Raw genomic sequence first — 23,584 nt, forward strand, 5'->3', positions numbered from 1 at the left:
GGAGTGTCGACATTGTCATTTCAATGAATTTTGTCAAAATGATGTCATCAGGATTTCGGCAGTAGATAGCGTTGTTGATATGGCAAAGACATCAATTGAAATTGAAAGGTGCACGTGGTGACTTTTTGCCGAATTGGCTTTTTGTGAAAATGGTGATGACATGATCTTATGCATTTTATAACCATTCGGTAACAGTTTTGGGTTCTGTAACTTTTATTTTGGTTCTTTTTCTGTAAAGTTAGTTACGGCTTGCTAAATGTAATCTGTAATAGATTTTCTAGCTCTCTTCTTGTTTGCTCGGTGATTGGCTCGATGGCCAGCTGATTTTCTTTGTAGTTGTTGTTTGCATGAGTTTGTTTGTTCGTTTGTTTGCGCTGCGGGGAATGGGTTATTACGACTTCCATTTTATTCTAATTAATTGTGCAGTTGCATTTGGCTACTAAAGCATGGTTTAATCCTGTATACTAATCTGTTGACACTTCATAGGCTTAATTCTTTTGTTAATGTTAACATTTCAGATATCGCCAGAGAGTAACTCCAAGCAACCACCATCCCGCCTCCAAATGATCCTTGATGAATATCATTCACAAACACGTGACTTCAGTGATGAGGAACGTCTTGACACGTGCTTTCGGTTGCCTTACATCGCCATAGGGCACTTCAACGAGAGCGGTGGAAGCCTGTCCTTAGATAACTATGGTGTTCACCTCACTATTCCGCCTGGTGCTATACCTCCAGGCCCCCCTCAGGAGGTCTACATCTATGTCGACCCATCTGCACTGCTGACCGATGGGGACGACCCGACAAAGATCGCACTTTCGAGACGGGTCAAATGCGGCCCTACAGGGTTGAAGTTTGCGGAAAGTGTGGTGTTGTCCTTCCCTCATCAAGCTGATGTAACAAGTATGGATCCCAAGGGGTTCAGCGCCCGAATGTGTCAAGACGATGACTCGCCAAAGACGTGGAAAGAGTTCGATGAAAATTTGGTCGTGGTGACCAAAGACAGGGTAATTCTCTTTGTAAATCACTTCACATGGTACGCGCTGGAGTTCTTAATGAAACTGATGTCATTGGGGAGCAGTAGCAAACGGCTTCTAGTGGCTGCTTACGGAGACAACTTCGTGCGTAACGGACGAACATACCAATTTCGGGTGTGGGTTTTGAACGACGATGAAGCAATAAAAAAGGTAAGACCTCAAGAACTTCTCAAAACTTCAATTTTAACTAAGTTGTGTTCAGTTATTGAAGCATTCTTCAATCTCTGCTATCTTGTGAGTGGTATTTACGCATTCTTTGGTAGTCTGATATTCAAAATCAAATTCTAACCATTTAAAAATAATGTCCAACTGATTGTGTTGCCAATGAGCCATTTCCCATCCTTAATCTTGAATATGGATATGGACAAAATCTAATAAGAAAGTGACAGTGCAGAATCCTGCATAATTTTTCTTTTACTTTCAACAAAACAAAAAACGATGTCACTGCTTTTAGTGCATTTTTGACAATGTGGCCCAAATCAGGATTTCTGTTTCATGCTTCTGTTTTAAAAGGTAGTGTTGGATTGATTGAACGTTGCAGATCGTTCGTGAAGGCTGCAAGATTGGTCTTTCACTTATTCTCTCTATTAATTTCATGCACACAGAATGTGGAAGCTGATGAGAAGTTGAACAGATTGGATGGTTTCCGGAACCTTTTGTTCAGGTGGGGCGGGGGCGGAGTGTACGTTAAACTTTCTCAGTTCCCTGATGGATGTCAAGTGCCTGAAGGAGAAGAGCAGGTAAGACTGCATTGTACCCAGTTCATTAGATCTTAGATGTACGTTTAGGTCACTGATATGAAATGAATAGAATAAAACGGACATTTCTCAAATGAAAGCATATACATGTATCTTAGCTTCTTAGTAGTTGTTCGTATATACGTGATAATGGAAATAGATCAAATGATTTTCTGTCTATTTTAACAGATTATCGACGAGACAAAGATAAGCAATCATCCATCAAACTCTGTGACTTTTACCCTGCGTCAGCTATCCAAGCTTCCTGGTGACGACCTGTACTGTTCTGTGGAAACGTACCAGAAACGTGCGGATGGAGACTCCAGAAAGCAAAGCAAAAGTTGCCTTTCTATTTGCGCAGCTGTAAGTTCTCATCAATGCGACGTCGGTTATTAGAAAAGCCAATCAGTAAAAGTGAGAGGTCGAATGTTATCAGCACTTGTACTATTTATATGCTTAAAAGAAATTTAGATTTATATCAATTTTACCTTGATTCTTTGCAGATAAAGACAGACAACTGTGCTGAGATGGATGCCCGTGATCGTGGTGTTGCTGTCGGCAATGCAGCGGTGAGAAAACAGAAACATATTCACACCTCACACCAAGGAAAGCCTTACATTAGAGGCAACTCATGAATAAGTCATTATTTTAATTTCGTAGTAATTCGAACAATTGTTAATTTGTGTCTAAATTTCATGCCAAGTACAATTTAGAGCAGTCATCTGACGCAAATGTTCCTCAATTCAAACAAGACAAAACCTTGTATGCTCATCACTGCACAATAAATAGGCATATTTGCTTACGCTTTGCCAGCTGAAGAACTAACTAATTAAACACATACAGTATGTTGGTTTTTCTGCAGTTAATACAGTCTACATCATCGATTGGAGCAGAAAGCAATGGCACGACCATAAGTCTCCAGGTAAAAGGCGGGAAAAAACCAAGTGCTACAGACTTAAAATAGATTCTACAGACTTAAGCTTATAGCCTAATAGAATCAGACCCGTTTTCTTTTATTTTCCTTCATTGAGACTCTTTTTTCCTAATTATGAGCATTTACAGTGAAAACGTGAATCTCCAAATCTAAAATGTTTCAAAAATTATTATAATTTGAACGAGTAGAAGCAAAGCGGCAACAATTCATGACACGTGGACTTATTTTTCTTTGAATGATCAGGACGAGATCAAGAATGGTTTCTCCAAACGAAGACGTGAGGGCAACGGTCACTGTGGAGACCCGAAGAAAAGTTTTGATTTGTACAGGGAAGTGCAGCAGCAACTGAAAGGACAAAATGGCAGCGGTGACAGCTGCAGAATCTTCGTGACTTTACACAGTGACCAAGTCCTGTGCATTCAGAAGCCTGGTATACTTAGAGAAATAACACTGACGGAATGCAACAAAATTGTTCAAGAGATCACCAGGGTAAGTTGTAAAACCGGTAGCAAGGTTTCTTTCTGAGTTTCAAGATTATGTGTGACATTTTACTTGTCATTTGAACGATCAGTTTAAAGACGTACCGTGAACCGGGGTAAATTTGGCATCCCGGGGTAACTTTGGTACCCCAGGGTAACTTCGGCACAAGCCACACCCCTTGGTTGTAGTCGTCATACCTTTGCAATATAAATCATATAAGATTCTCTCCAATGATTTTTTCTACGAAAGTAACTTTATTATAAATTGCATCTGGAGACTTGGTCTAAAAAGATTTTTAATATGTAAATTTCTTTTAATCCTTTTTGATGTTTTTTCCCATCCAGCAACATGTTGCCCCGAACCACGGGGTAACTGAACTCCAGGTTTCAAAAAAGGAAGAAATTATGTCAGATAAGAAAGGTAAGTGATATTTGAGAAGAGTTAAAAGAAAGCTGAATAACATCTTTGCACAGATTCTTTTTCAGTGATTCTGAACAATTTCTCTTGTCACGTCGATCAATTTCTCACCCGTATTGATGGATCACCAAAATTTCACTCCTGTGCATGGGGCAACCATCTTTGTCATTCTGATCTTCTGATTTTTCCCAGGCATCAAAGATGCGACTCTGCGTTTGTTTTCGAAGGAGCTCGGTGCTGAATGGGAGGCTCTAGCAACCTTCCTCGGCTTTAGTTCACCCGATATCTACCAATTCAAGAACGACAACCCACATGATACCAGCAACCAGATTTTTCAGATGCTAGTGGGATGGCGAGATGAGCGGTATCCTGAAGCTCTGGTCAATACGCTCAAAACCAACATCGTAGCGATCTACGGAGAGGATATTGGTAATAAACCTCCAAGTACATACATTTGTGTGTTTTTCTCTCCGGTATTTAGGCACCTTTATTTAGGAAAAATATTTACGATTCTCCAAGACAATTCATTTTTATCCTGATAATTCAGTGAAAACAAGGATTGATAGCGGTTTGTATGAAATCTTGACCAAGGTACGAGGTATCACAACTTCAGATGAAGGACGTTTAAACCATTGTAGACATTTTGAGCAATTGCACCTCGCTGATTGATTTCAGGAACAACACATTAAGTTGAAAAGTTCATTTTTTTATATGCTTTGCCTTCTTCTTCAAACATCAGATCATGTGGGACTTAATAAAATGCATACCACAAAGCTTTGACACCTATAGAAGGGATCTCGTTTCTGTAAAATTAATATACGATTTTGCTATCTCAGAAATAGGCCTAGATGATTCAAGTCTTCAAGAGGTGTCATTCGCGCTGGGACCTGAGTGGGAGGCACTAGCAACATCTCTCGGCTTCAGTGAAACCGATATCCTCGAGATTAAGGACGGTCAAGATCAGATTCTCAAAGTGCTACTTGGATGGCGAAATAAGCAGTTATCCCCTGAAGCACAGCTTGAATGGCTTTGCTGCGAGTTGAAGAAAATTGACAGGGAAAATCTAGCTGATAAACTGCGTGGTATGGACGGTTTCATTATATTTGTTTTTATTCTGTATTCATTTATTTATTGGTGCTATATTTTGCTGCATTCGTCCTGTTAAAGTAGTCACAGCCATATGTGACATGTACATGGGTACGCTTTAAATTTTAGTCTAGATGAGACTAGATGAGATTCTAGTCCAAACGCTGTCTCCCTCACCTTATCTCAATTAGTTTTCCTTTTGGAGGAACAATCTTTCCTGTCAACCCGCTCACGGACCGTACCACTGCGTACCGTACGCGGTTTTCAAACAAATGTGATATTCCCTTTTTAAAATTTCTATGGTTATCAATTCAGACCAACCCTATTTTCTACCGACCCTGACTTTATCTATTAAATAACAAAGGATATGATGCAAAAACAGTGCTGAAAATGTGCATGTGCAATACGATGTCGCCCAAACACCAAAGTGGCGACAGTTGAAATCCACAGTACGGCATCAAGCTCAGAACGAACGGTACTGTACCACCCTCGATAGGCCTACTACATAGATCACCAAAACACAAAGAAGTGACTTCGTGAAGTGACCGCACTTATCTAAAAATGAGTCTTGCTACTTTTTTATGACGTAATTCCTTTTTTTTTCTCAGACTTTACCACTGACGAAAGCATCAAGAAAACCGGTCTCCCTGTGAAGCGAAGGCAACCGAATGTCAATGACGCTGTTCCCGTTGGTATTCTCACCTCTGGACGCAGGCTTTAGTTTTAAGTTATTTTGTTATATTAAAACAACACAGTTACGATAGACAGTAATATGAACGTGGATTAGAGAAAGGAGACAATGGAAACAATTTACTTACTCCAATGAATGCTTGTATTATCCAATTACATCGTAAAGACAGACGTACTATTTCTCTTTGCAGTTACAAACATGAACTTAGCACGAAATATGAGAACGATTTTTTTTAAACTTTGAATTATGAGTACCACATTATTTAAGCTGCACGATGAAGAGTTTATGTTTAATTTTTCATTGATAACATTGGGTGGTTTTTTATTATTACCGTACCTTTTGTATTACATTTTGCTGTGATTGTGCTACCACAGTTACAACAATGTTTACTACCAGCTATATGTGTTTGCTATGGAGAACTCATCCTATTGGTAAGCAGTAGATGGAAGTTTGGTTCCACTTCGCGATTCCTGATAAATTATGGATTACAAAATGTTAATGTATGTAAGCTACGTTTAAAAATGTACGTTTCATGAACGAGACAAACAAAGCAAAATGATTTTTTTCAGAATCACTGATTCTAACCGTAGATCCGCTTGTGAAACTATTTGCAGTTCGATAATGGGCAAATTCATTAGTACCTTAACATGGTTTGAAACAAGCCATATATTTGTTATATGTTCTCCTCAAAATAAATGAAAGAAACGCGGTCCTGTACTTTATGTAAGAGATGGCGACTGCATCAGCGGAACGTTTTTAATGCTCATTTTTCAATCCACTGACTATTTGAATATCATGTATAAAGTGAATTCTGAGAGACTGCGTTGGGGAACTTACTATACCACTAACTTCAGTGTAGGCCTAGTTTTTTTTTGTAGAAAAAGGCTCAAACTATTCTTCCTCTTCAACTTACACTAACCTGGCAATCGATTCATCCTACGTGAAGTATATTTCAAATTATGGGCAGATGCATTTTATAGTTGCAAGTACAGATTCAATGTACAGACAACTGCATTATGTCCCTGTATTCGTCTTTTATTTTAGGCACCGGCTCCAGCTCCCCGTGATGACGTCAGGATAAGATTAAATGAACTGAATACTTTCAAAACAATTTTCCTAAAATCATTTTGCATATAGAATTAATACAGCGTGCATTTCACAGTTTATCATGTTCATTTCCATTTTTCCGTCTTCTCCTGGAGGATGAAGTTGGTGCTGAATTCAGAAGTCAAGCTCACTGGTTGCTATGGGTAACCAGAGCTAAAGCTGATGGGCCCGTGTGAACCTCCCGAAGCAGAAAGGATGTTAACAATTGGACTGCACTGGCTGAATGGTTCATTTCCAAAGGTTACCCGTTTATTACAAAATTGAGCCTAACGCATGGAACATCCAAGCACAGAGCTACTGAAACCCGATTCATGTACTGTGCAGACTGCATGGCATTGAGATTATTGTCAGCTAAGCTCGATAAGAGTCAGTAATAAACATCCAAGCCCAGGGGCAAGACGCAAACAGCCCTGAGATTGATGGAGAGTACATTTCAAGTTGTTTTCCAAGTATCTCCCAAAGATGAAAAGAAATTGGAGTCCAAAACCGGGCAAAAAACTAACAAGGAGTGGAGATAAAAAACACGTGTTATGCCATGGGATGAAGAGTGGATAAGAAAAACTAAAACGTGTCTGTCTGTGGACATAGCATGTGACTATCTGCAGTTTCCTTTTTTGTGATCATTTATTGATAATCTTTGTCCGTTGCCCGCTGGATCAATGTCCTATATATAGTAACGTTGACCCACACTAAATTCCATACAGAATTTGTGTGCACAAACGCTTCTTTTATCGTGTGTAAGCGCAAGCCTACGGAGTGAGCGTGGTATGCCACTGCAAGTGATGCCATTATGACGTCATTTAATTTCAGCATAGTGGACTCGTGTAGCATGTGCCTTCACAATGACTTTGTTCAAAGAGAAGCCTTTCTTTCCCATAGCATTTTGAAGTTGCACAAGAACACTGAATGCAATCAGCATGTAGATGAAGGGTATTCTACGCGGAAATTAATTAAAAGTTACAAGTCACAAATTCGTGATTTATTTTGTTATATCTATGATCTGTCCCTATGGCAGCTGACCATGCCTATGACAGTTCGTATATACATGTGCTTCAATCTCAGCGCGTCCACATATTGAGCTCAGTCGAGCGCGAAATTTAGATTATTTTTACGGCACCACATGGGCGCTTGCGCTGTTAGTGTGGCGTAATCATATAGCGGGCGCTGTAACTGCCATTGCTAAAAATTCGCGAGATGACGCCCACGTGCATGGAGAGCAGCTAGAGCAAGCGAAAGGTAGGCCTTACTCCGTTTCTGTGTGTGTTAAACAAGGAGCAACTTTTGTCAAATTTTGTGCCAAGTGTTTGTTTAATGCACATGGGATTATTGTGGTTAGTTTTAGCATTAGATTGAGGCATATTTACTAATCCTGTTCAGTATTTTTCGCCTCTATCTGAACGAGCAAGTTCGAATACACACGGGTAAGCTTAACATTCACTTCGCCCATGGGCGTGCTTCGCCCCATCCCCACAGTCGCCCCATCACCACTTCGCCCCATTGTCACTTTGCCGTCCGTGCTCGAGTACGGTGTTGCAGGCCTCTTACAAAATGGTGGAGAGAGGACAAACGACATGTACATGTAGGCCTAATTAGGACTATTAGGCTAGGCCTATAGAAAACTCTATGGCAAATGTCGACTGCATTGTCCACATGAATAATTAATACATGTATATGACTGGACATGGTGTTCCTTCCTCCATGGACTGGACTAGCATTGGGATCTTCTGCAAGTTTATTTCAAAGCAATACAAGCAGTTCTGTCTACATCGTTCTGGTAATTATTATCGATGCATCCAGACAGCTGTACCCAGGCAATTGGATAAAGCTCAGCGGAAATTAAACATGCTCGTTTCAAGTTCAAGTACAAGCAAAACAACCTAACAAGATATTACAAATTACCTTGAAGAAATATTGCAACATTGATGTTTTCTTTTTGATTCGTGAGATCATGCACATGTACAGTGTACGGTGGCCGGGGCATGACAAGACTGGTTGCCACATTCCAGCATGCATTCTCTTACATGGGTGCAGCGCGGCAGGAACCAGTGCTTTGCACACGTTTTTACCACAGCAACAACGATACATGAAAACCTTTTTTCTAACTTGCCAATAAACATTTTAGGGTCTTGTCGAAAAATGTAGTTCGGTCGGGAAATTGGACGCATTGTTTTATCTTTGCAAGTTTGATTCTCTGATTGTTATTTGGGTACTCAAAAGTTGATGTTTTTACTTCTTGCATCTAGGCCTACATTGTACGTCTCTCAGAATGAACGATAATTTATGGGACGAACTAGAAATTGGGTGAAGTGGTAATTAATGTGGTGAAGTGGTTAGGTGCGAAGTGGCATGGCCATGGGACGTGGAGTTTTGCAAAATTTCCTGCAAAATACGTTGCTCGTGGCCATATTTGATAATTTCAACTACAGTATGGCTCCTTGAAAAACCCAGCTTTTTACATGTACATGTATGGTGACCGTTGGCGTCGCCATTTTGAAAAACGAAAGCAGCGCTTTGTGTGTCGGATTTCAAAGCACTCAACAGTAGCCTACTGTTGGGTGCCTTGAAATCCGATGCGCGAAGCCCTGCTTTAGAGGTGCCATTTCACTGGACTCCCTACTGGGAATCCAACTAATGGCACCTCCAAATGTTATATCTTAAAGCATATAAAAGTGTTTGTTTTCAATCAACGATTTCTGCCCTTTTTGTGCATCAAATTCTGTACTTTAAAAAGCAGTTGTGTTGTAAAAGAACCAAACTTTGTGTTAGTACCATTTATTATGTCTGTTTGCGGTGAGTTTTGGGTGTACGTTACATGTAAAGTTTAATGAAAATAATGTAAAATTGGAGTCACACTACGTCAGCAACTGTGTGTGGCCATCTTTGTTTATTGTCATGTGATATGGTCTCGTCTAAGCTTAATATCTTGCGACATTTGACCCAAGTTGACCGGGTTTTGAACGACGATGTCATCATCTTGTAGAGCAAAAAATACTCTTTCATTTGATGCATGACTCAAGGCATTTGACTATCAGTACTGTCAAGCCTTGTTTTGGGTTGTCAAGACTACAAAAGTGTAACAAAAAATGTACATTTTCCTGTTGAAAATCCCCCTGAACCATGCATAAGGAGTTGATGTAACATACATAAAACAATGTTAATTAGGAATCTTAGAATTTCAGGAAGAAAAGGAAGGTTTTTTTTGTAAAAAAACGATGGCATTCTGGTGCTGGACAGCTGTTTTGTATTGGGGTGATGCGTACACTGTAGTGCAAGGGAACAAACACGAACAGACTTAAAATACATGGTGTAACTTACATGTATGACACCTGACAAGTGACAAACTTGGTCCCTTATTACAGTACATGTATTTATTGATGATACATGTATACACGTACATGTACATGTATACTGTACACATCAAAATACATGTATGCTTCAGTGATCTTACACACATCACTAAAAAATTCAAACCCAACTACTCTGAATGTACGGTAATTGTAACTACCGAACACTTTGTTTGTACAAGTGTATGTACTTGAGAGTCCTTAGTAATATAATGCCCTCAGAACTTGAATGATAAAATAACGTCCACTGTTACAGGAAACACTTCACTCTGTGGTCGTGTAAACACTTCAAGAAAACAAGACTGGAGAGCACCTTGCTCGTGAGGCGGCTGCGATGCAGGGCCGCAGAAAAATACCAGCGGTCCTGAATACCAGGTCTACGGGAGCTTCGCTTGATGCAGCCACTGACATAGCTTGCTTTGCCAAAATAAACAGCTTTGGCAGAGATTCTGATGACAATGCCAAAAGGCAACAGGGTCATCAGTGAAAGTCTTGGTCTCGACACAGATCTAAGTAGCGGTCAAACTCAGCAGCAGTACTTGATGAACCTCGCCCACTCCAATTTCTTCTCCCGGTCAGTCCTGCAAACAGGCGTGGCCCTTTTGCTGGGTATGGACCTTGTACATGTACTTTTGCATTGTCGATGCATTTGATGGGAGTGGATTAAGCGTTGTACTGGAACTATACCCTCGAGTACTGGGGCAAAGTACTGAGTACCGTCAGTTCGAGTACATACATGTACATGTATGTCAAATTTGAGAACAAAGAATAGAGTACAGGCCAAGTCCGAATAAATTTTGAGTACTGAGAGTTGAGTACTGATAGTTGAGTACGGGCCGAGTACATGTACGAGTACTCCAACACTGATAAAAGATATCGTATAGTTTACTTGTCACTTGCTCTGTGACTTACATGTACATGTACATGTACTTAGAGATCTTTGTCCAACTCCAGCATACTGGACGTGGTACTGATGAGGATCAAGGCTCCATGTCGTTCAAACATATCAATTGATGAATGTAAAACTTGAGTCCACCCCCAAAAAGGGATGGACTAAATACACTGTACATGCACACCTAATTTTAATAACAAAGAAATTCATAACCTCACTCTAATTACATGTACATGTAGCTATTGAGCTAAATTTTGTACCATTCAAGTTCTTTCAAAATTCTCTTTCCAATTGTACTGTACTGAAGTTGTGGAAGTCAAACCAAAAAAACCTGAAAGTGCCAGACTCCCTACGGGCAGGCGCTCTGGTACATGTACATGTACATGTATACATGTACATGTACATGTTGGGTGTACTGTACAAAACTGGTTCCCTGTCACCTTGCGAGACAGATGCACAAGGAACCAGTGATATTAAATTTGAATAACATTAATGCATGTGCTCCACACACGTGCTGTGGGTGCACTGTACACTACAGTGGCAATGTGCATGCGCAACTTATTAGTAAGCAATACCGTGACAACACAAATTATATGCATCTACAACACCTTTCGGCTGCGTTGACTTCAGACGCACGAAGCACTGCCTTCGTTTGCCAAAATGGCGATTCCCACAGTCGGCATATAAATATCACAAACCGGGTTTTTCAAGGTGCCATACATTGGAAAATGCATGTATATATGGTTTTGGAAAGCTTAAGGGTGCTCATACATGTGTAAAAGTCCAAACTCTGAGGAATATGTCGGTGTAAGTAAATTCGTCGAGTCATTCACATTTCGGAAGATAGGATTCCAAGTTTGAGACAATCCTGCAGTTTGGATTTCAGGCATCTACGGTAACATTTCTAAAGAGACATTGCACAGTGCCGGATGTGATACATGTTGTAGACATGATGCTTTATGGCTGACAACATAACCAACCGTAAACGTATCTTGGAGTACAATTTCCCTAAATATTAAGCTGATGGAAGCCAAAATTTGTAATCTTCTAACATTTTTATTTGCAGCTCTTTAATTAACCACTTCCTGCGGGGGACTCCGGAATCGTAGACGTATGTTTTATACGGGTGGCCAGGGTCTCCGAACTCGGACAAAGGAAACAGGGCCCTGCAACAAAAGACAGTACTCCGAACAAAAGACCAGGCTGCTGGGCATTTCCGACATTTTTCACTCTCAAAAGTGGTGATAATCCAGCCTTGTTTTGAAACCATATACCAGCCTGGGTTTGGGGCATTGAGAGCAAGCGGATTACCACCAGGGACAAGAGTGCTCCACCACGGACAAGAGTGCTCCACCACGGACAAGAGTGCTCCACCACGGCAGCGATGAGCCACACAGCACCGCTGCAGTCTAATCTGGCCCTATTGAAAAGAGGTCAGCAGTGCACTGAGCCAGGTTCGTGAACAAAAGACAGTTATACAACACCGCACAATCTGGGCTCCGTTTACAAGGCTGCAGGGCTGTCTAAAATACTGAAATACTCGGGCATCAATGAAGGTTGCCTGTCAACTTACAGTAGTGCCTAAAGATTACTTGGTGCTGCTATAAATGACCGTTAAATGAAATGATGAATTTTTGAAGGATTTTTAAAACGGACAAAATGAAAGTCATGACGGCCCAGCATCATCAACGTTGAAAAATGCCCCTGCATGAAGTGGTTAAAAATAACAGGAATGAAAGTGAATATTTGTTTTTTACAAAGATAGTTTTTTGTCTGAAATGTTTTTCTTATTTTAACCATTTTCTGTTTATTTTGACTCGGATTCCACAGATCATGCCCCTTGTTGCCATGGTATCTCCTCTGGTAGCATTGATGAAGGATCAGGCAAGATGGTCATACTGCAGAATCAAAGACTGCCTGCATCTTACAACCTCCAGAAATGAAAGAAGAGGAGTTGAAAAATGGTAAAAAACCTTGGCAACAGTGCAACATGTGTAAACATCTGATGGACTTTGATGCACTTCAATTACGAATTTCTCCCATTTAAACGAATCCGAGTTAGACGTCTCTAACTCGGAAAGAAAACATCCATTCTGAAATGACAGCTTTCCCCAGTGGACAATTTTTATTGCCCCCTTGTGGTGATAAACCAGTGGTCCTATGCTTTTGACCTCTGCCAAAGGTACCAGTCCTTGGTACAAAGTGAATGACAGATTTATGTCATCCTTTGCTGGTTGTGGTCATTCATTGCTGGATTGATCGCTGGCTTGATGCTCAGTCAGTGCGTAGTGATATGAAAATAAAAAAATAAGAATTTAGAGTTCATTGTTTGGTGCACGTATAAAAGAGCAATTTGTAACAAAGTAATCATTTGCAGTCAGAAAATCAACGAGATAATTGTGTCATCAGTTAAAATGAAATATTTTGGGGCCTTTTTTCCTTTCATGATGGAGTCTCCAAGAGTACATTGGCTGCCATATAAGGGCCAGGTTAAGGTGATTTCCTCATCTTCATCATCCATGATTTTACTGCCTTGGTGCAGTTCTCAAAATGTTCAGTTTCTAAAGAAGGCAAAATGACAGGAAAATTCTCAGTTGGAAGTCGCGTCCAGGCATTCGATGAGTTGGGAAGATGGTGTGCAGCTAAAGTAGTCAAAGATGAAGAATGGTCATACATGTACCTAGTGAGTTTTATTGGATATACTGGGCATGATATCTGGGTGGATGAACGTTCCGTAAGACATCCAGTACCTCCCTATGAAGAGTATCATCAGAGACGTAAGTAACATGCTCATGTTCCATTTTAACATTCAGTTGTTGGTCTACCGGTATATCCGAAAGCAATATGATTTAAAAATTAATATGTATTTCCAAAAGATACCGGTACTAGTACAAAGAATTAATGCATAAATAACAAATTTGTTATTTCCTTGTAAATGCACTGTACATGTTTCTGAAAAAAAAAACCCACTTAGGAAGGATTAGTAAATCGGAATATTTGCGGTAGGCAAGTTTTCTGTGGTACATGTAAAAAATTGTTAACTGTTGATGTAATGAAATGCCATAAAACCCTAAAAGATATTTGAAAAGTCGTCCCGTCTTCATAAATCACAGACTTCTACGTTTGAATATTTCACAGTTTCACATGGGTGAGCATTACAGCCAACAAATATCATATATCTTTGTTACAGAAAACCGCAGGCAAGCCACAAAAAAAATCACTGTCACAAAAGTGTAAAAGGAAGCAGTACAGTTTTTGAGAGCAAGGCGACCAGGTTGAAACAAGTGATGGACACAATGGCACTATTCTAACAGTGGATCCCTTCAAAAGGACCTTTGTCCTGCAAGATGGAACTGCAGCAAACCTTGAAAACATTTCATTTCCAGGTAAAGATTACTCAGATAAATGTTTTAGGGTTTCCTACATACATCTTGGTCATGCATTTTTTAAGCTTCTTATTCCTAAAAAATCCTGGAAAAGTCATGAAATGTAGTTTTCTGTGGAAACCCAGTTTTCACAACCAGGAGAGCAATTTGATAACAAGTTGATTCAAGTGTTTGATTTAATTTAATTATTTGGATATGTTTTCTGTTATCTTTATATTAGTTAATGAAATCTGTTTGGACTCTATACACAGAAGTAATCTGCAAATGCATTTTTAATACATTTAAAAACTCAGAATGCAATTTGTTGTTGATTTTTGTCATGACTCCTAAATATTGACTATTTTGTCGATATTTATATTGTGTTTTGGGATTTCCTTTAACAGAAAGTACTGATTCCAATGAACAACCTAAGAAAAAGAGGAAAACGAAAAAGCAACATAAAAAAGTATTATGAGATTAATGTAGAGAAAATATAAGTCTTAAAGTGCTGTTGGCTGTACAGGATATTGAAAGAAACGTGCATTCATCTACATGTATTTACTAATAAGTCCTACAAATATGGTTTTACTTTAAGAGTGAAGAAACAAATGGTTCCCCAGTCGTCCCGCCACTATCCCATGATGAACCACCCACACTAAGGGCCAGGCAATATAAAGTACCATATCCTTGTCAACGAGCAAGCAGTTATCAATTCAAAGAAAATGCCAGATATTGTAAGAGAGGCCATACACCAGAGATATCCAGTTATGGAATAGAACTTACTAAACTTAACAAACTATTCGGGAAAAATTAATCAGCAACCAACATATTGTGACAAACACTTCAGTAAAAAAATCCCGTATGACAAGCCTCAGTAAAAAAAACAGAGAAGGATAAAAGGTAAATCAGGACAATCTGCTGAAATGCTCAATATTATGTATAATGTGTGACAGTGATTGTCATCCGAACTACCTCAGATTGGTTACGGTTATATAACTTGTTTGTTCTAGTATTAATTAAGATAATTCAGGTGTGTTCTTTGTGTATTGTGCTTCAATTTTGTATAGCCATGTTCTTTTTTTGTCAGTTTTTGTTAATTAAAGGTGCTATATAAAACTGGTTATTATTATTTTGTTCTCGTGTTTCGTGATTAATTATACTGCTGTGCTACAGAAACTGTTTCTGTGACAAAATTTTTAATAGTTCACCAATTTATATACATCTTACAAAGACAACACACTTTGTTTTCTTAAACTGGTATTACTAAAGTGTTCGGAGTCTTTTGTCAGTTCTACATGCCTAAACAGTGGCGTACTACAGGGGGGCACAGGGGTGCACGTCCCCCCCCAACGGAGGCCTGTGCTCCCGGGTGCAACCCCCCCCCTTTGAAGTTTTGAAATGGACAAATAATGTACCTAGTTCAATTATTTTCAGTGCCCCCTGAAAAATATTGTGCACCCCCAGGTGCCCCCTCAGTAACTGTAACTAAATGAAGTTCATTATCTACTTCCCTAGTTGTAATTTATTTCCAATTTGGTAAAACTGTCAAATAGGACTCACATTTGCTGTATGGTTTTGCATCCTCAATTAAGTGTGTTTATATCACATCTCTGATTTTGTAAATATTAGTGAAGCTATACTACCCACTTTTATTCTTTCAAAATAAAAAGAATTAGTTGAATTTGAGCAAAATACTTGTTTATTTTGTGGTTTTATGGAGTCGAATCAACATTGGTGTGTTATTCGAAAAATGCAGCATCAAAAATCTATACAAACATGAAAGAATTGTTGAGACCATTTAAAATATACAAGGGGAAATGAACACCATCCCACTCCATCCCCACAAACACCTTGAATAAAATAGATTATTGAAAGTGTAAATACAAAGGAAAAGGAGCATGTTCATACCTTGTGGAAACCTATAAACTTGTACATAATAGACCTATTTTTTTCAGAACCCAGCAAAAAGTACTTGGGACAATGTATGTAGCATCCCTACTCGAGATGGGATCCCAGAACACACAGGCAGTACTTGTACAAAGTGTATTTGTATTGTACATGTACAATGTACGTGTATTTCCACAAGTGTTGTGTACACATGTACTGGTAAACTCTTTTACTGTGTACATGTAAATGTAGGCCACTTTTTCCCCCTTATTATAATTTTCTGTGACCAGTTTGTGTAAAATACTCCCAGAGGAGCCATTCACTGCAGCTAGAACTTATCTGGCCCATGGTTGACCTGTGGTTCTATGGCATAGTCATTGGTGGGGCAATGCCAAGTCAATAGACTGACCACCTGTACAGGCAAGTCTGGATTGGTTAGATGTTGAGTGATTGGATAGATACCTTTATCCCCAAGGAGACATGCTGTCATTAATCTTTTCTTCGAAAAGGATGTGGAGATTTGAAAGATTTTTAAATGGGAGAAATTCAGTGCCAAATACATGTATGTTTAAAAAGGGGGTTCTTCTGCGGCGGCGGCGGGCCGCCGGCGGCGGCGGGCGGCGGGCAAGCAACAGCAGCCAAACAAACTGGCCATGTTGAGACAATGGGAGCTAATCCCACAGATGCAGATGCGACTGTTGGATCTTGTGGTGACTAGCAACCACAGCCTCTGAGGCTGTTTGCCTTGGGAAGAGTTGACCTATTGGATCTTGTTACACTGGGCAGGCAAGCCACTTTGACAAATGATGCAGACTGGTGTGTCTGGCAGGGTTTCTAGCTGAACAGTATCGTGCTTGTTTTAATTATGACAGGAAATGGGCCTTTCTATTTCTCCAGCCTAATTTTCTTTTTTCTTTATTGTTAGGGCACTTGTCGGCAAGTGGATAGACACACCGAGGGCAGAGAGAGTGGAAGGAACATGTACTGTCCATCTAGGAGACGTCTGTCTTCTGCAGTGACTGTAAGTTGTCTTTTCAAGTATTGAGGATGACGCTGATACTGTAAATGCTGCCCTCAGGATTGAATGCAATTTGTCTTTTCAGCTGCCTGAAGATGTGATGCTAAAGAGATAAATGTGGTCATTAAGGGGCCAGTAACTTACTGTCACATTTGCAGTGTTTCCTTGATGGTTTTGCATTTTTGCCACACCTTGAATACTCAACATTCTGTTCTTTGATAACGTCATGTATGGAGGCTGTGGAGACCATGAGAGTGATTCTGACAGTAAGATCTGAAACTTTGCATGATGGAGGCTAGGCTGAGAGAAGGTTTGTGAGTACACCGTGAGAAATCAATCTCTTCTAGGTGGTTCAGACATGACCCAGTGAGTGGGAACTCCTCAGGGGAGACAACCGGAGCATCCCGGTGGAAACATCCAGTTAGCACTCACAGGTTCTCAGTACCACTGTTCTTATAGAAGACATTGATTCTATTCATGGTGTACCCACAAACCGTCTCTGTCAGAACCACCATTTTTACAAAAGAGATTGATTCTACATCGTGTACCCACAAACCTTCTCTTTGTCAGAACCACCATTCTTAGAGAAGAGATTGATTCTACACATGGTGTACCCACAAACCTTCTCTTTGTCAGAACCACCATTCTTATAGAAGAGATTGATTCTACTCATGGTGTACCCACAAACTTTCTCTCTGTCAGAATCACCGTTCTTAGAGAAGAGATTGATTCTACACATGGTGTACCCACAAACCTTCTGTCTGTCAGAACATCTGTTCTTATAGAAGAGATTGATTCTGGACATGGTGTACCCACAAACCTTCTCTCTGTCAGAACCACCGTTCTTACAGAAGAGATTGATTCTACACATGGTGTACCCTCAAACCTTCTCTCTGTCGGAACCACCGTTCTTATGGAAGATATTGATTCTCCACACGGTGTACCCACAAACCTTCTCTCTGTCAGAACCGCCATTCTTAAAAAGAGATTGATTCTACACGTGGTGTACCCACAAACCTTCTCTTTGTCAGAACCACCGTTCATATAGAAGAGATTGATTCTACTCATGGTGTACCCACAAACCGTCTCTCAGCCAGAACCACCGATCTTATAGAAGTAGGGCTGCGATTTGTCCAGATTTTTCCGGATTTCCGGAATTTCTGTGAGACTATCCAGAATTTCTGTGAGACTTTCCAGATTTCCGTATTGTCAATTCTTTTAATATGTAACGCAAACACTTCAATATTTTGCGTTGTTACTCCCCCTGGAAATGTGCCAGATGCATTGATAATAGTACATTGAACGGAGGGGGTATCATTGTTAAAACCTACGGACCCAGGCCAGCGGTATGATCGTTGTATGTATGTACATGTACTGTAGGTACTGTACGTTCGCTGTGTGTGTATGCACGGTACACGTGTTGTCGTTGCATGCACTGTGTACAACGTGCGTCCGTCTGCCATTGCGTTTCGTTCTCGTGGTGGTCTGATGTCGTCGACGTCCATCACAGATGTCATACAAGGTGGCAGATAGTGGGGATCTGAATGTAGACAAAGGACTAAAGAATTCTTGGAAATTTTCCTGGCTGGAAACCAAGGTGGACAGTGAATTAACCAATGGGAAATTGATATACATGTATTATCGTGACTTTCTCGTGAAAATCAACAAACCTGGGTACTGCAAGTGCACGTGGTGTCACGAGTAACGCAATAAGCTACTCATCAGTGTGAGACAGTTATCACTGATAACTGCGTGTATGTGTGCGTTACACTTCTAGGTCTTTGATTGTCACCAATTATAGCTTACATGTATAATGGAAATTGAAGTGAATGAGGGCAAGGGCTTTGTTGCAGTAAATGTTATAATTGTATCCCTCAAAGTAAGAACAGCTCTTTTGGTTGCTGACATGTAGTACCTGAATCTCCTCCTATAATCAAATAGATGTGCCGTGAATTGTAGGGAAGCTGTGGCCAATGCGATTTGCAAAACCCTCCGACGAATGTTTCGTGGATTTTTCCCAAATCACACCTCTGATAGAAGAGATTCATTCTACACATGGTGTAACCCCAAACTTTCTCTCTTTCAGAACTGCCGTTCTTATAGAAGTGATTGATTCTACACATGGTGTACCCACAAGCCCTCTCTCTGTCGTCATTTCTGTATTATACATTCACATCTGGGAACCAGACAAACCAGGTGGTCTAATGTCCTATGTACACGTACAAGCTGGAAATGCTTTTAAAAAGTAAATAGCGAAAAGGCCAGTCTATTTCAGTGTCAGTAACGGCAATACCTGTGCATGCAGTCCCAATTCGTGCTGTATACGTATATCGTTTCTAGGAAAAAAGTGAGGGTCAAAAAAAGTGTTGCTTCACCACTTTTGGAGCCGGAGACTTTTCTCTTTAGGCCTTAACATGCATATTTTGCAGCATTGTATAACCACAAGGCAAATGTTGTCAGGAACAGATATTGAAGATTTTATATGTAGATGGATATTATTTATTATTATATTTTTATGATATAATATGGGATATTACTTGAACCTACATGTACCGGTAATGACTTTTTAAGTGGGCAACAATCAAACATGTAGGTGTGTCATTAAGACTTTGTGTTCATTTTTTTAACAGTGAAATAAAGTTGACTGATTCTTTGCCCAGAAACTGAAGAAGAGGTAGGCATGGAGCTCATCCCAGGCTGATGATGCAGTCGACCTGAGAACAAGGCTGGGTAGGAACCACCCTAGGGGCTGCAGAGTCTGCCGTGCACTGAATATTGCATGACTAGGCTCTGTCGACACCGGTACAGTGGTACGACATTCTCTTTGTCGGCGTTTGGAGATTAGCAGAATTGATGATGTAATAGTCAGAGATGCCACTTTTCTGGATTTATCCGGATTTCCGTTTTTTTTTAAAACAGACCTCCAAAATTTTATTTCCTTTTTTTCCCTTCTGGCTCAAAAGAAAAGGTCAGAAAAGGAAATACAAACAGAAATACATTGATTTTCACCTCTATGAATTCCAGTTGAATGACGGTCGCGCATGGCATGCATGTGTACAGCTCTTGTCCTGTAGTAGCCTTAATAACAAAGCTGCCTTCATCTGCATGATCGTTGAAATGACCGGAGACCCAGCAACGCCATGCATACCAAGTACTGCACAGCACAGTGAACTGTCTGAAGACGCACCTCGTATGTGTGAGTCAATTTGTGCTTGCTGCACTGTGCTGCCCCATTCACCTTTTGTTGGCATTTAGTGCATGCTGAACACATTTATCACACAGTGTTGAATTCAAGTCTATGATGTCAGTCAGTGGTTCCCGATCACAGTGGTTGTATGAATAGGAATGTTGTACATAACAAGTCGGGAACCAGTGCATGTGTGTTTTTGCAGGCCAGGCAGGGCTGTCAATCGATGTCTACAACCATGCTGCAACGTAACCTTGCACCAGTCTTCTAGCCACGATGGGCAGCTCCGGGCGGTACCACCTGGTACTGCAAATTTCCGCCTGTCTCTTGGATTCAAATTGGCTATGCCACTCAGCATGGCGTTTCCAAAAAATGAATTGAAATGTTACTGAAAATGCAGAGATGCCAACTTGTACGATTTAGGCGTAATTTTTACTATTTGTTAGTCCGTTTACGACTGTACGATCCAGACTAAGATTTTTACAATTTCCGACTCCAAGGTACAAAACCATACAGTAGTGTATAAACTCTACGTACGCTACCCGTAGCACGGAGCCGGCCTCATAATGCATGTCAGAAATGTGTCGCTGGCATCCCGCTGCATGAGTACCTATAGAAACCAGCATGGCTGAATCATTTGTTCGCCCCGATTAACGCTATGATGAACAGGGGGCAAGTAGGAACAATCGCAACGTGATTGTGTATGTCCATATGCGGCTGTACATGTACCGAAATTGCACACACGTGTGTCGAAAATCATGATCATGCTAAAGTTGACCAGAGTGGAGGACTGTCGAGGATTTGATTCTTGGATATTTGGTGACCAACTGGACTTGTTTTGCACCGTGGCAACAAGTGAGCAAGGGACGAATACACTACAAAAATGGGCCTTTATTGCAAAGCCTTGTCGTGGAGAAGCGTACGTGTTTTGTAAAGCATTTGACATAACTGTGACATGATAAATACTGCCAACGCTGGATCTTACAACACTGAGAAGCACATTAGTTACGCTAAGAGAAAATAGCGCTGCTTCTGATTAAATAGGGTCAGTAGGTAAGGATTTTTCGACATTTTTGTGGTGCTAATTGAATGGGATGAAAGTTGCCAAAAATTGCCCCAAAAGTGATTAAAATAAAAACTTACCAGAATTAATGTGGAAATATAATCAACAATTAATTACAATTCACACTTGCACAATGTTAGTAAGTTAAATACAAGTGTTTTGACCTGAAAAGAAGTTGTTGACAGGTGTTGGTTTTGAAAGAAAAGACGACAGGATTTTAAAACTTTTTTTTTCTTATTTGCTGATGAAAATTTTTAGGGTCACACTAAAAAATTAGGGTCGGTCGGGAAACCGGAACTGGAAGTGCAATAGGATTAGATTTTTTCACTTTGAAAATTTGGCATCTCTGATTAAATGTACCATTCGGTTGTATTTCAAGCATCAGAAAACGTTGAGAACTGCACTCACTATGCTTCACAATCCAAAAATTTACCGGGCACTAAAATGGTTTTAGCTAGAACACTGAAAGGCACGGTTTGGAGTTAAAACTTTCATGATATACGTGTGTTCATGCAACAGATTTTGTCAAAATATGGAAATATGTAGAATTTTAGACAGAACAGTCAACTTAAAAGCCTTCAAATCAAACGTGAAAAGTGAGTGGAACTTGACCTGGTTGTAAGGGAAGAAAACCCCTGTCATTATGCCCTCTGCTCACTGCACTCAATCGTGCATTTAGATGCTATTTTCCAGGGTTAAGTTCGGTTGTTTTCGAGTAGACCCTGTGGCATCTCCCAATAGCATGTGTTTAGTAGTGTGCACACTTTCAGCATATCAATTGCATTCATGCATAGAAGCCAAACTAGACTATACACCAGAAGTATGATGACTCATTCTGATTATGATAAAGAGCTGACATACATTGATCAAAAAAAATATGAATGGTGAATTGTCAAGTTCTTTCCTTGCCTTCCACCTCTGTGGTCTGGATTTGATTCCTGGCTAGGTCCACTTGTGGATTACATTTTCAGTCCCTACCTGATTCTGTTGGTTTTACCCAGATTATTCCACCGAGGTTTTTCTCCCGCCTCTAAACCCATAAAGGCTTCTTATTGTCTCCTCTCTACAGGTTTCTTGAGGCTGGTGAGCTACAGTGCCTTGGGCATTGGTTTCCTCCAGCCTCTAAACCTGTAACGGCTTCTTATTGTCTCCTCTCTACAGGTTTCTTCAGGCTCACGAGCTACAGTGCCTTGGGCATTGGTTTTCTCCAGCCTCTAAACCTGTAACGGCTTCTTATAGTCTCCTCTCTACAGGTTTCTTCAGGTTCGTGAGCTACAGTGCCTTGGGCATTGGTTTTCTCCAGCCTCTAAACCCGTAACGGCTTCTTATTGTCTCCTCTCTACAGGTTTCTTCAGGCTCACGAGCTACAGTGCCTTGGGCATTGGTTTTCTCCAGCCTGTAAACCTGTAACGGCTTCTTATTGTCTCCTCTCTACAGGTTTCTTCAGGTTCACGAGCTACAGTGCCTTGGGCATTGGTTTTCTCCAGCCTGTAAACCTGTAACGGCTTCTTATAGTCTCCTCTCTACAGGTTTCTTCAGGTTCGTGAGCTACAGTGCCTTGGGCATTGGTTTTCTCCAGCCTGTAAACCTGTAACGGCTTCTTATAGTCTCCTCTCTACAGGTTTCTTCAGGCTCACGAGCTACAGTGCCTTGGGCATTGGTTTTCTCCAGCCTGTAAACCTGTAACGGCTTCTTATTGTCTCCTCTCTACAGGTTTCTTCAGGCTGACGAGCTACAGTGCCTTGGGCATTGGTTTTCTCCAGCCTGTAAACCTGTAACGGCTTCTTATTGTCTCCTCTCTACAGGTTTCTTCAGGCTGGTGAGCTCCAGTGCCTTGGGTAGTGGTTTTCTTCCAGCCTCTAAACCTGTAACGGCTTCTTATAGTCTCCTCTCTACAGGTTTCTTCAGGCTGGTGAGCTACAGTGCCTTGGGCATTGGTTTTCTCCAGCCTCTAAACCTGTAACAGCTTCTTATAGTCTCCTCTCTACAGGTTTCTTCAGGCTGGTGAGCTCCAGTGCCTTGGGTAGTGGTTTTCTTCCAGTCTCTAAACCTGTAACGGCTTCTTATAGTCTCCTCTCTACAGGTTTCTTCAGGCTGGTGAGCTCCAGTGCCTTGGGCATTGGTTTTCTCCAGCCTGTAAACCTGTAACGGCTTCTTATAGTCTCCTCTCTACAGGTTTCTTCAGGCTCGTGAGCTACAGTGCCTTGGGCATTGGTGAGGTGTATGTTTTAACACCAGAAGCAGGAGTGAAAATAATAACAAATAAGATGACCAGTTCAAGTTGGAACTCCGGTCGGAATGGGAGAGAAAATTGCCAACAGAACTAAATCACTGGAATT

General features: G+C 40.6%; 2 protein-coding genes across 7 annotated transcripts in view; both read left to right on the forward strand.

Annotated features, from left to right (window-relative positions):
* The window catches only part of LOC110990671 (uncharacterized), a 79,913-nt gene extending 73,016 nt beyond the window's left edge, over positions 1–6,897 (forward strand). For 2 of the 4 annotated variants that reach the window (XM_087141967.1, XM_087141966.1), the window contains exons 35-44: positions 519–1,187; positions 1,643–1,777; positions 1,964–2,137; positions 2,278–2,343; positions 2,637–2,696; positions 2,952–3,197; positions 3,533–3,608; positions 3,798–4,049; positions 4,442–4,687; positions 5,300–6,897. In XM_087141967.1, the coding sequence (XP_086998093.1) occupies positions 519–1,187; positions 1,643–1,777; positions 1,964–2,137; positions 2,278–2,343; positions 2,637–2,696; positions 2,952–3,197; positions 3,533–3,608; positions 3,798–4,049; positions 4,442–4,687; positions 5,300–5,412 (2,037 nt within the window). In that variant the 3' untranslated portion in view covers positions 5,413–6,897. The remainder of the gene's footprint in view (positions 1–518; positions 1,188–1,642; positions 1,778–1,963; positions 2,138–2,277; positions 2,344–2,636; positions 2,697–2,951; positions 3,198–3,532; positions 3,609–3,797; positions 4,050–4,441; positions 4,688–5,299) is intronic. The other 2 variants (XM_087141964.1, XM_087141965.1) reach the window with 2 other exon arrangements.
* A 138-nt stretch (positions 6,898–7,035) lies between these two features.
* LOC110989957 (uncharacterized) overlaps positions 7,036–23,584 on the forward strand; it is a 33,144-nt gene continuing 16,595 nt past the window's right edge. Inside the window, exons 1-3 of one of the 3 annotated variants that reach the window (XM_087141968.1) lie at positions 7,036–12,179; positions 12,556–12,689; positions 16,903–16,998. In XM_087141968.1, coding sequence (XP_086998094.1) covers positions 12,687–12,689; positions 16,903–16,998 — 99 coding nt within the window. In that variant the 5' untranslated portion in view covers positions 7,036–12,179; positions 12,556–12,686. Of the gene's footprint in view, positions 12,180–12,555; positions 12,690–16,902; positions 16,999–17,036; positions 19,241–19,655; positions 19,806–23,584 lie in introns of those variants that run through there. The other 2 variants (XR_015426625.1, XR_015426624.1) reach the window with 2 other exon arrangements.

The sequence above is a fragment of the Acanthaster planci genome, linkage group LG10 (assembly GCF_054643075.1).
Source record: "Acanthaster planci isolate LZ-2023a linkage group LG10, COTS_SCS, whole genome shotgun sequence".
Lineage (NCBI taxonomy): Eukaryota > Metazoa > Echinodermata > Asteroidea > Valvatida > Acanthasteridae > Acanthaster > Acanthaster planci.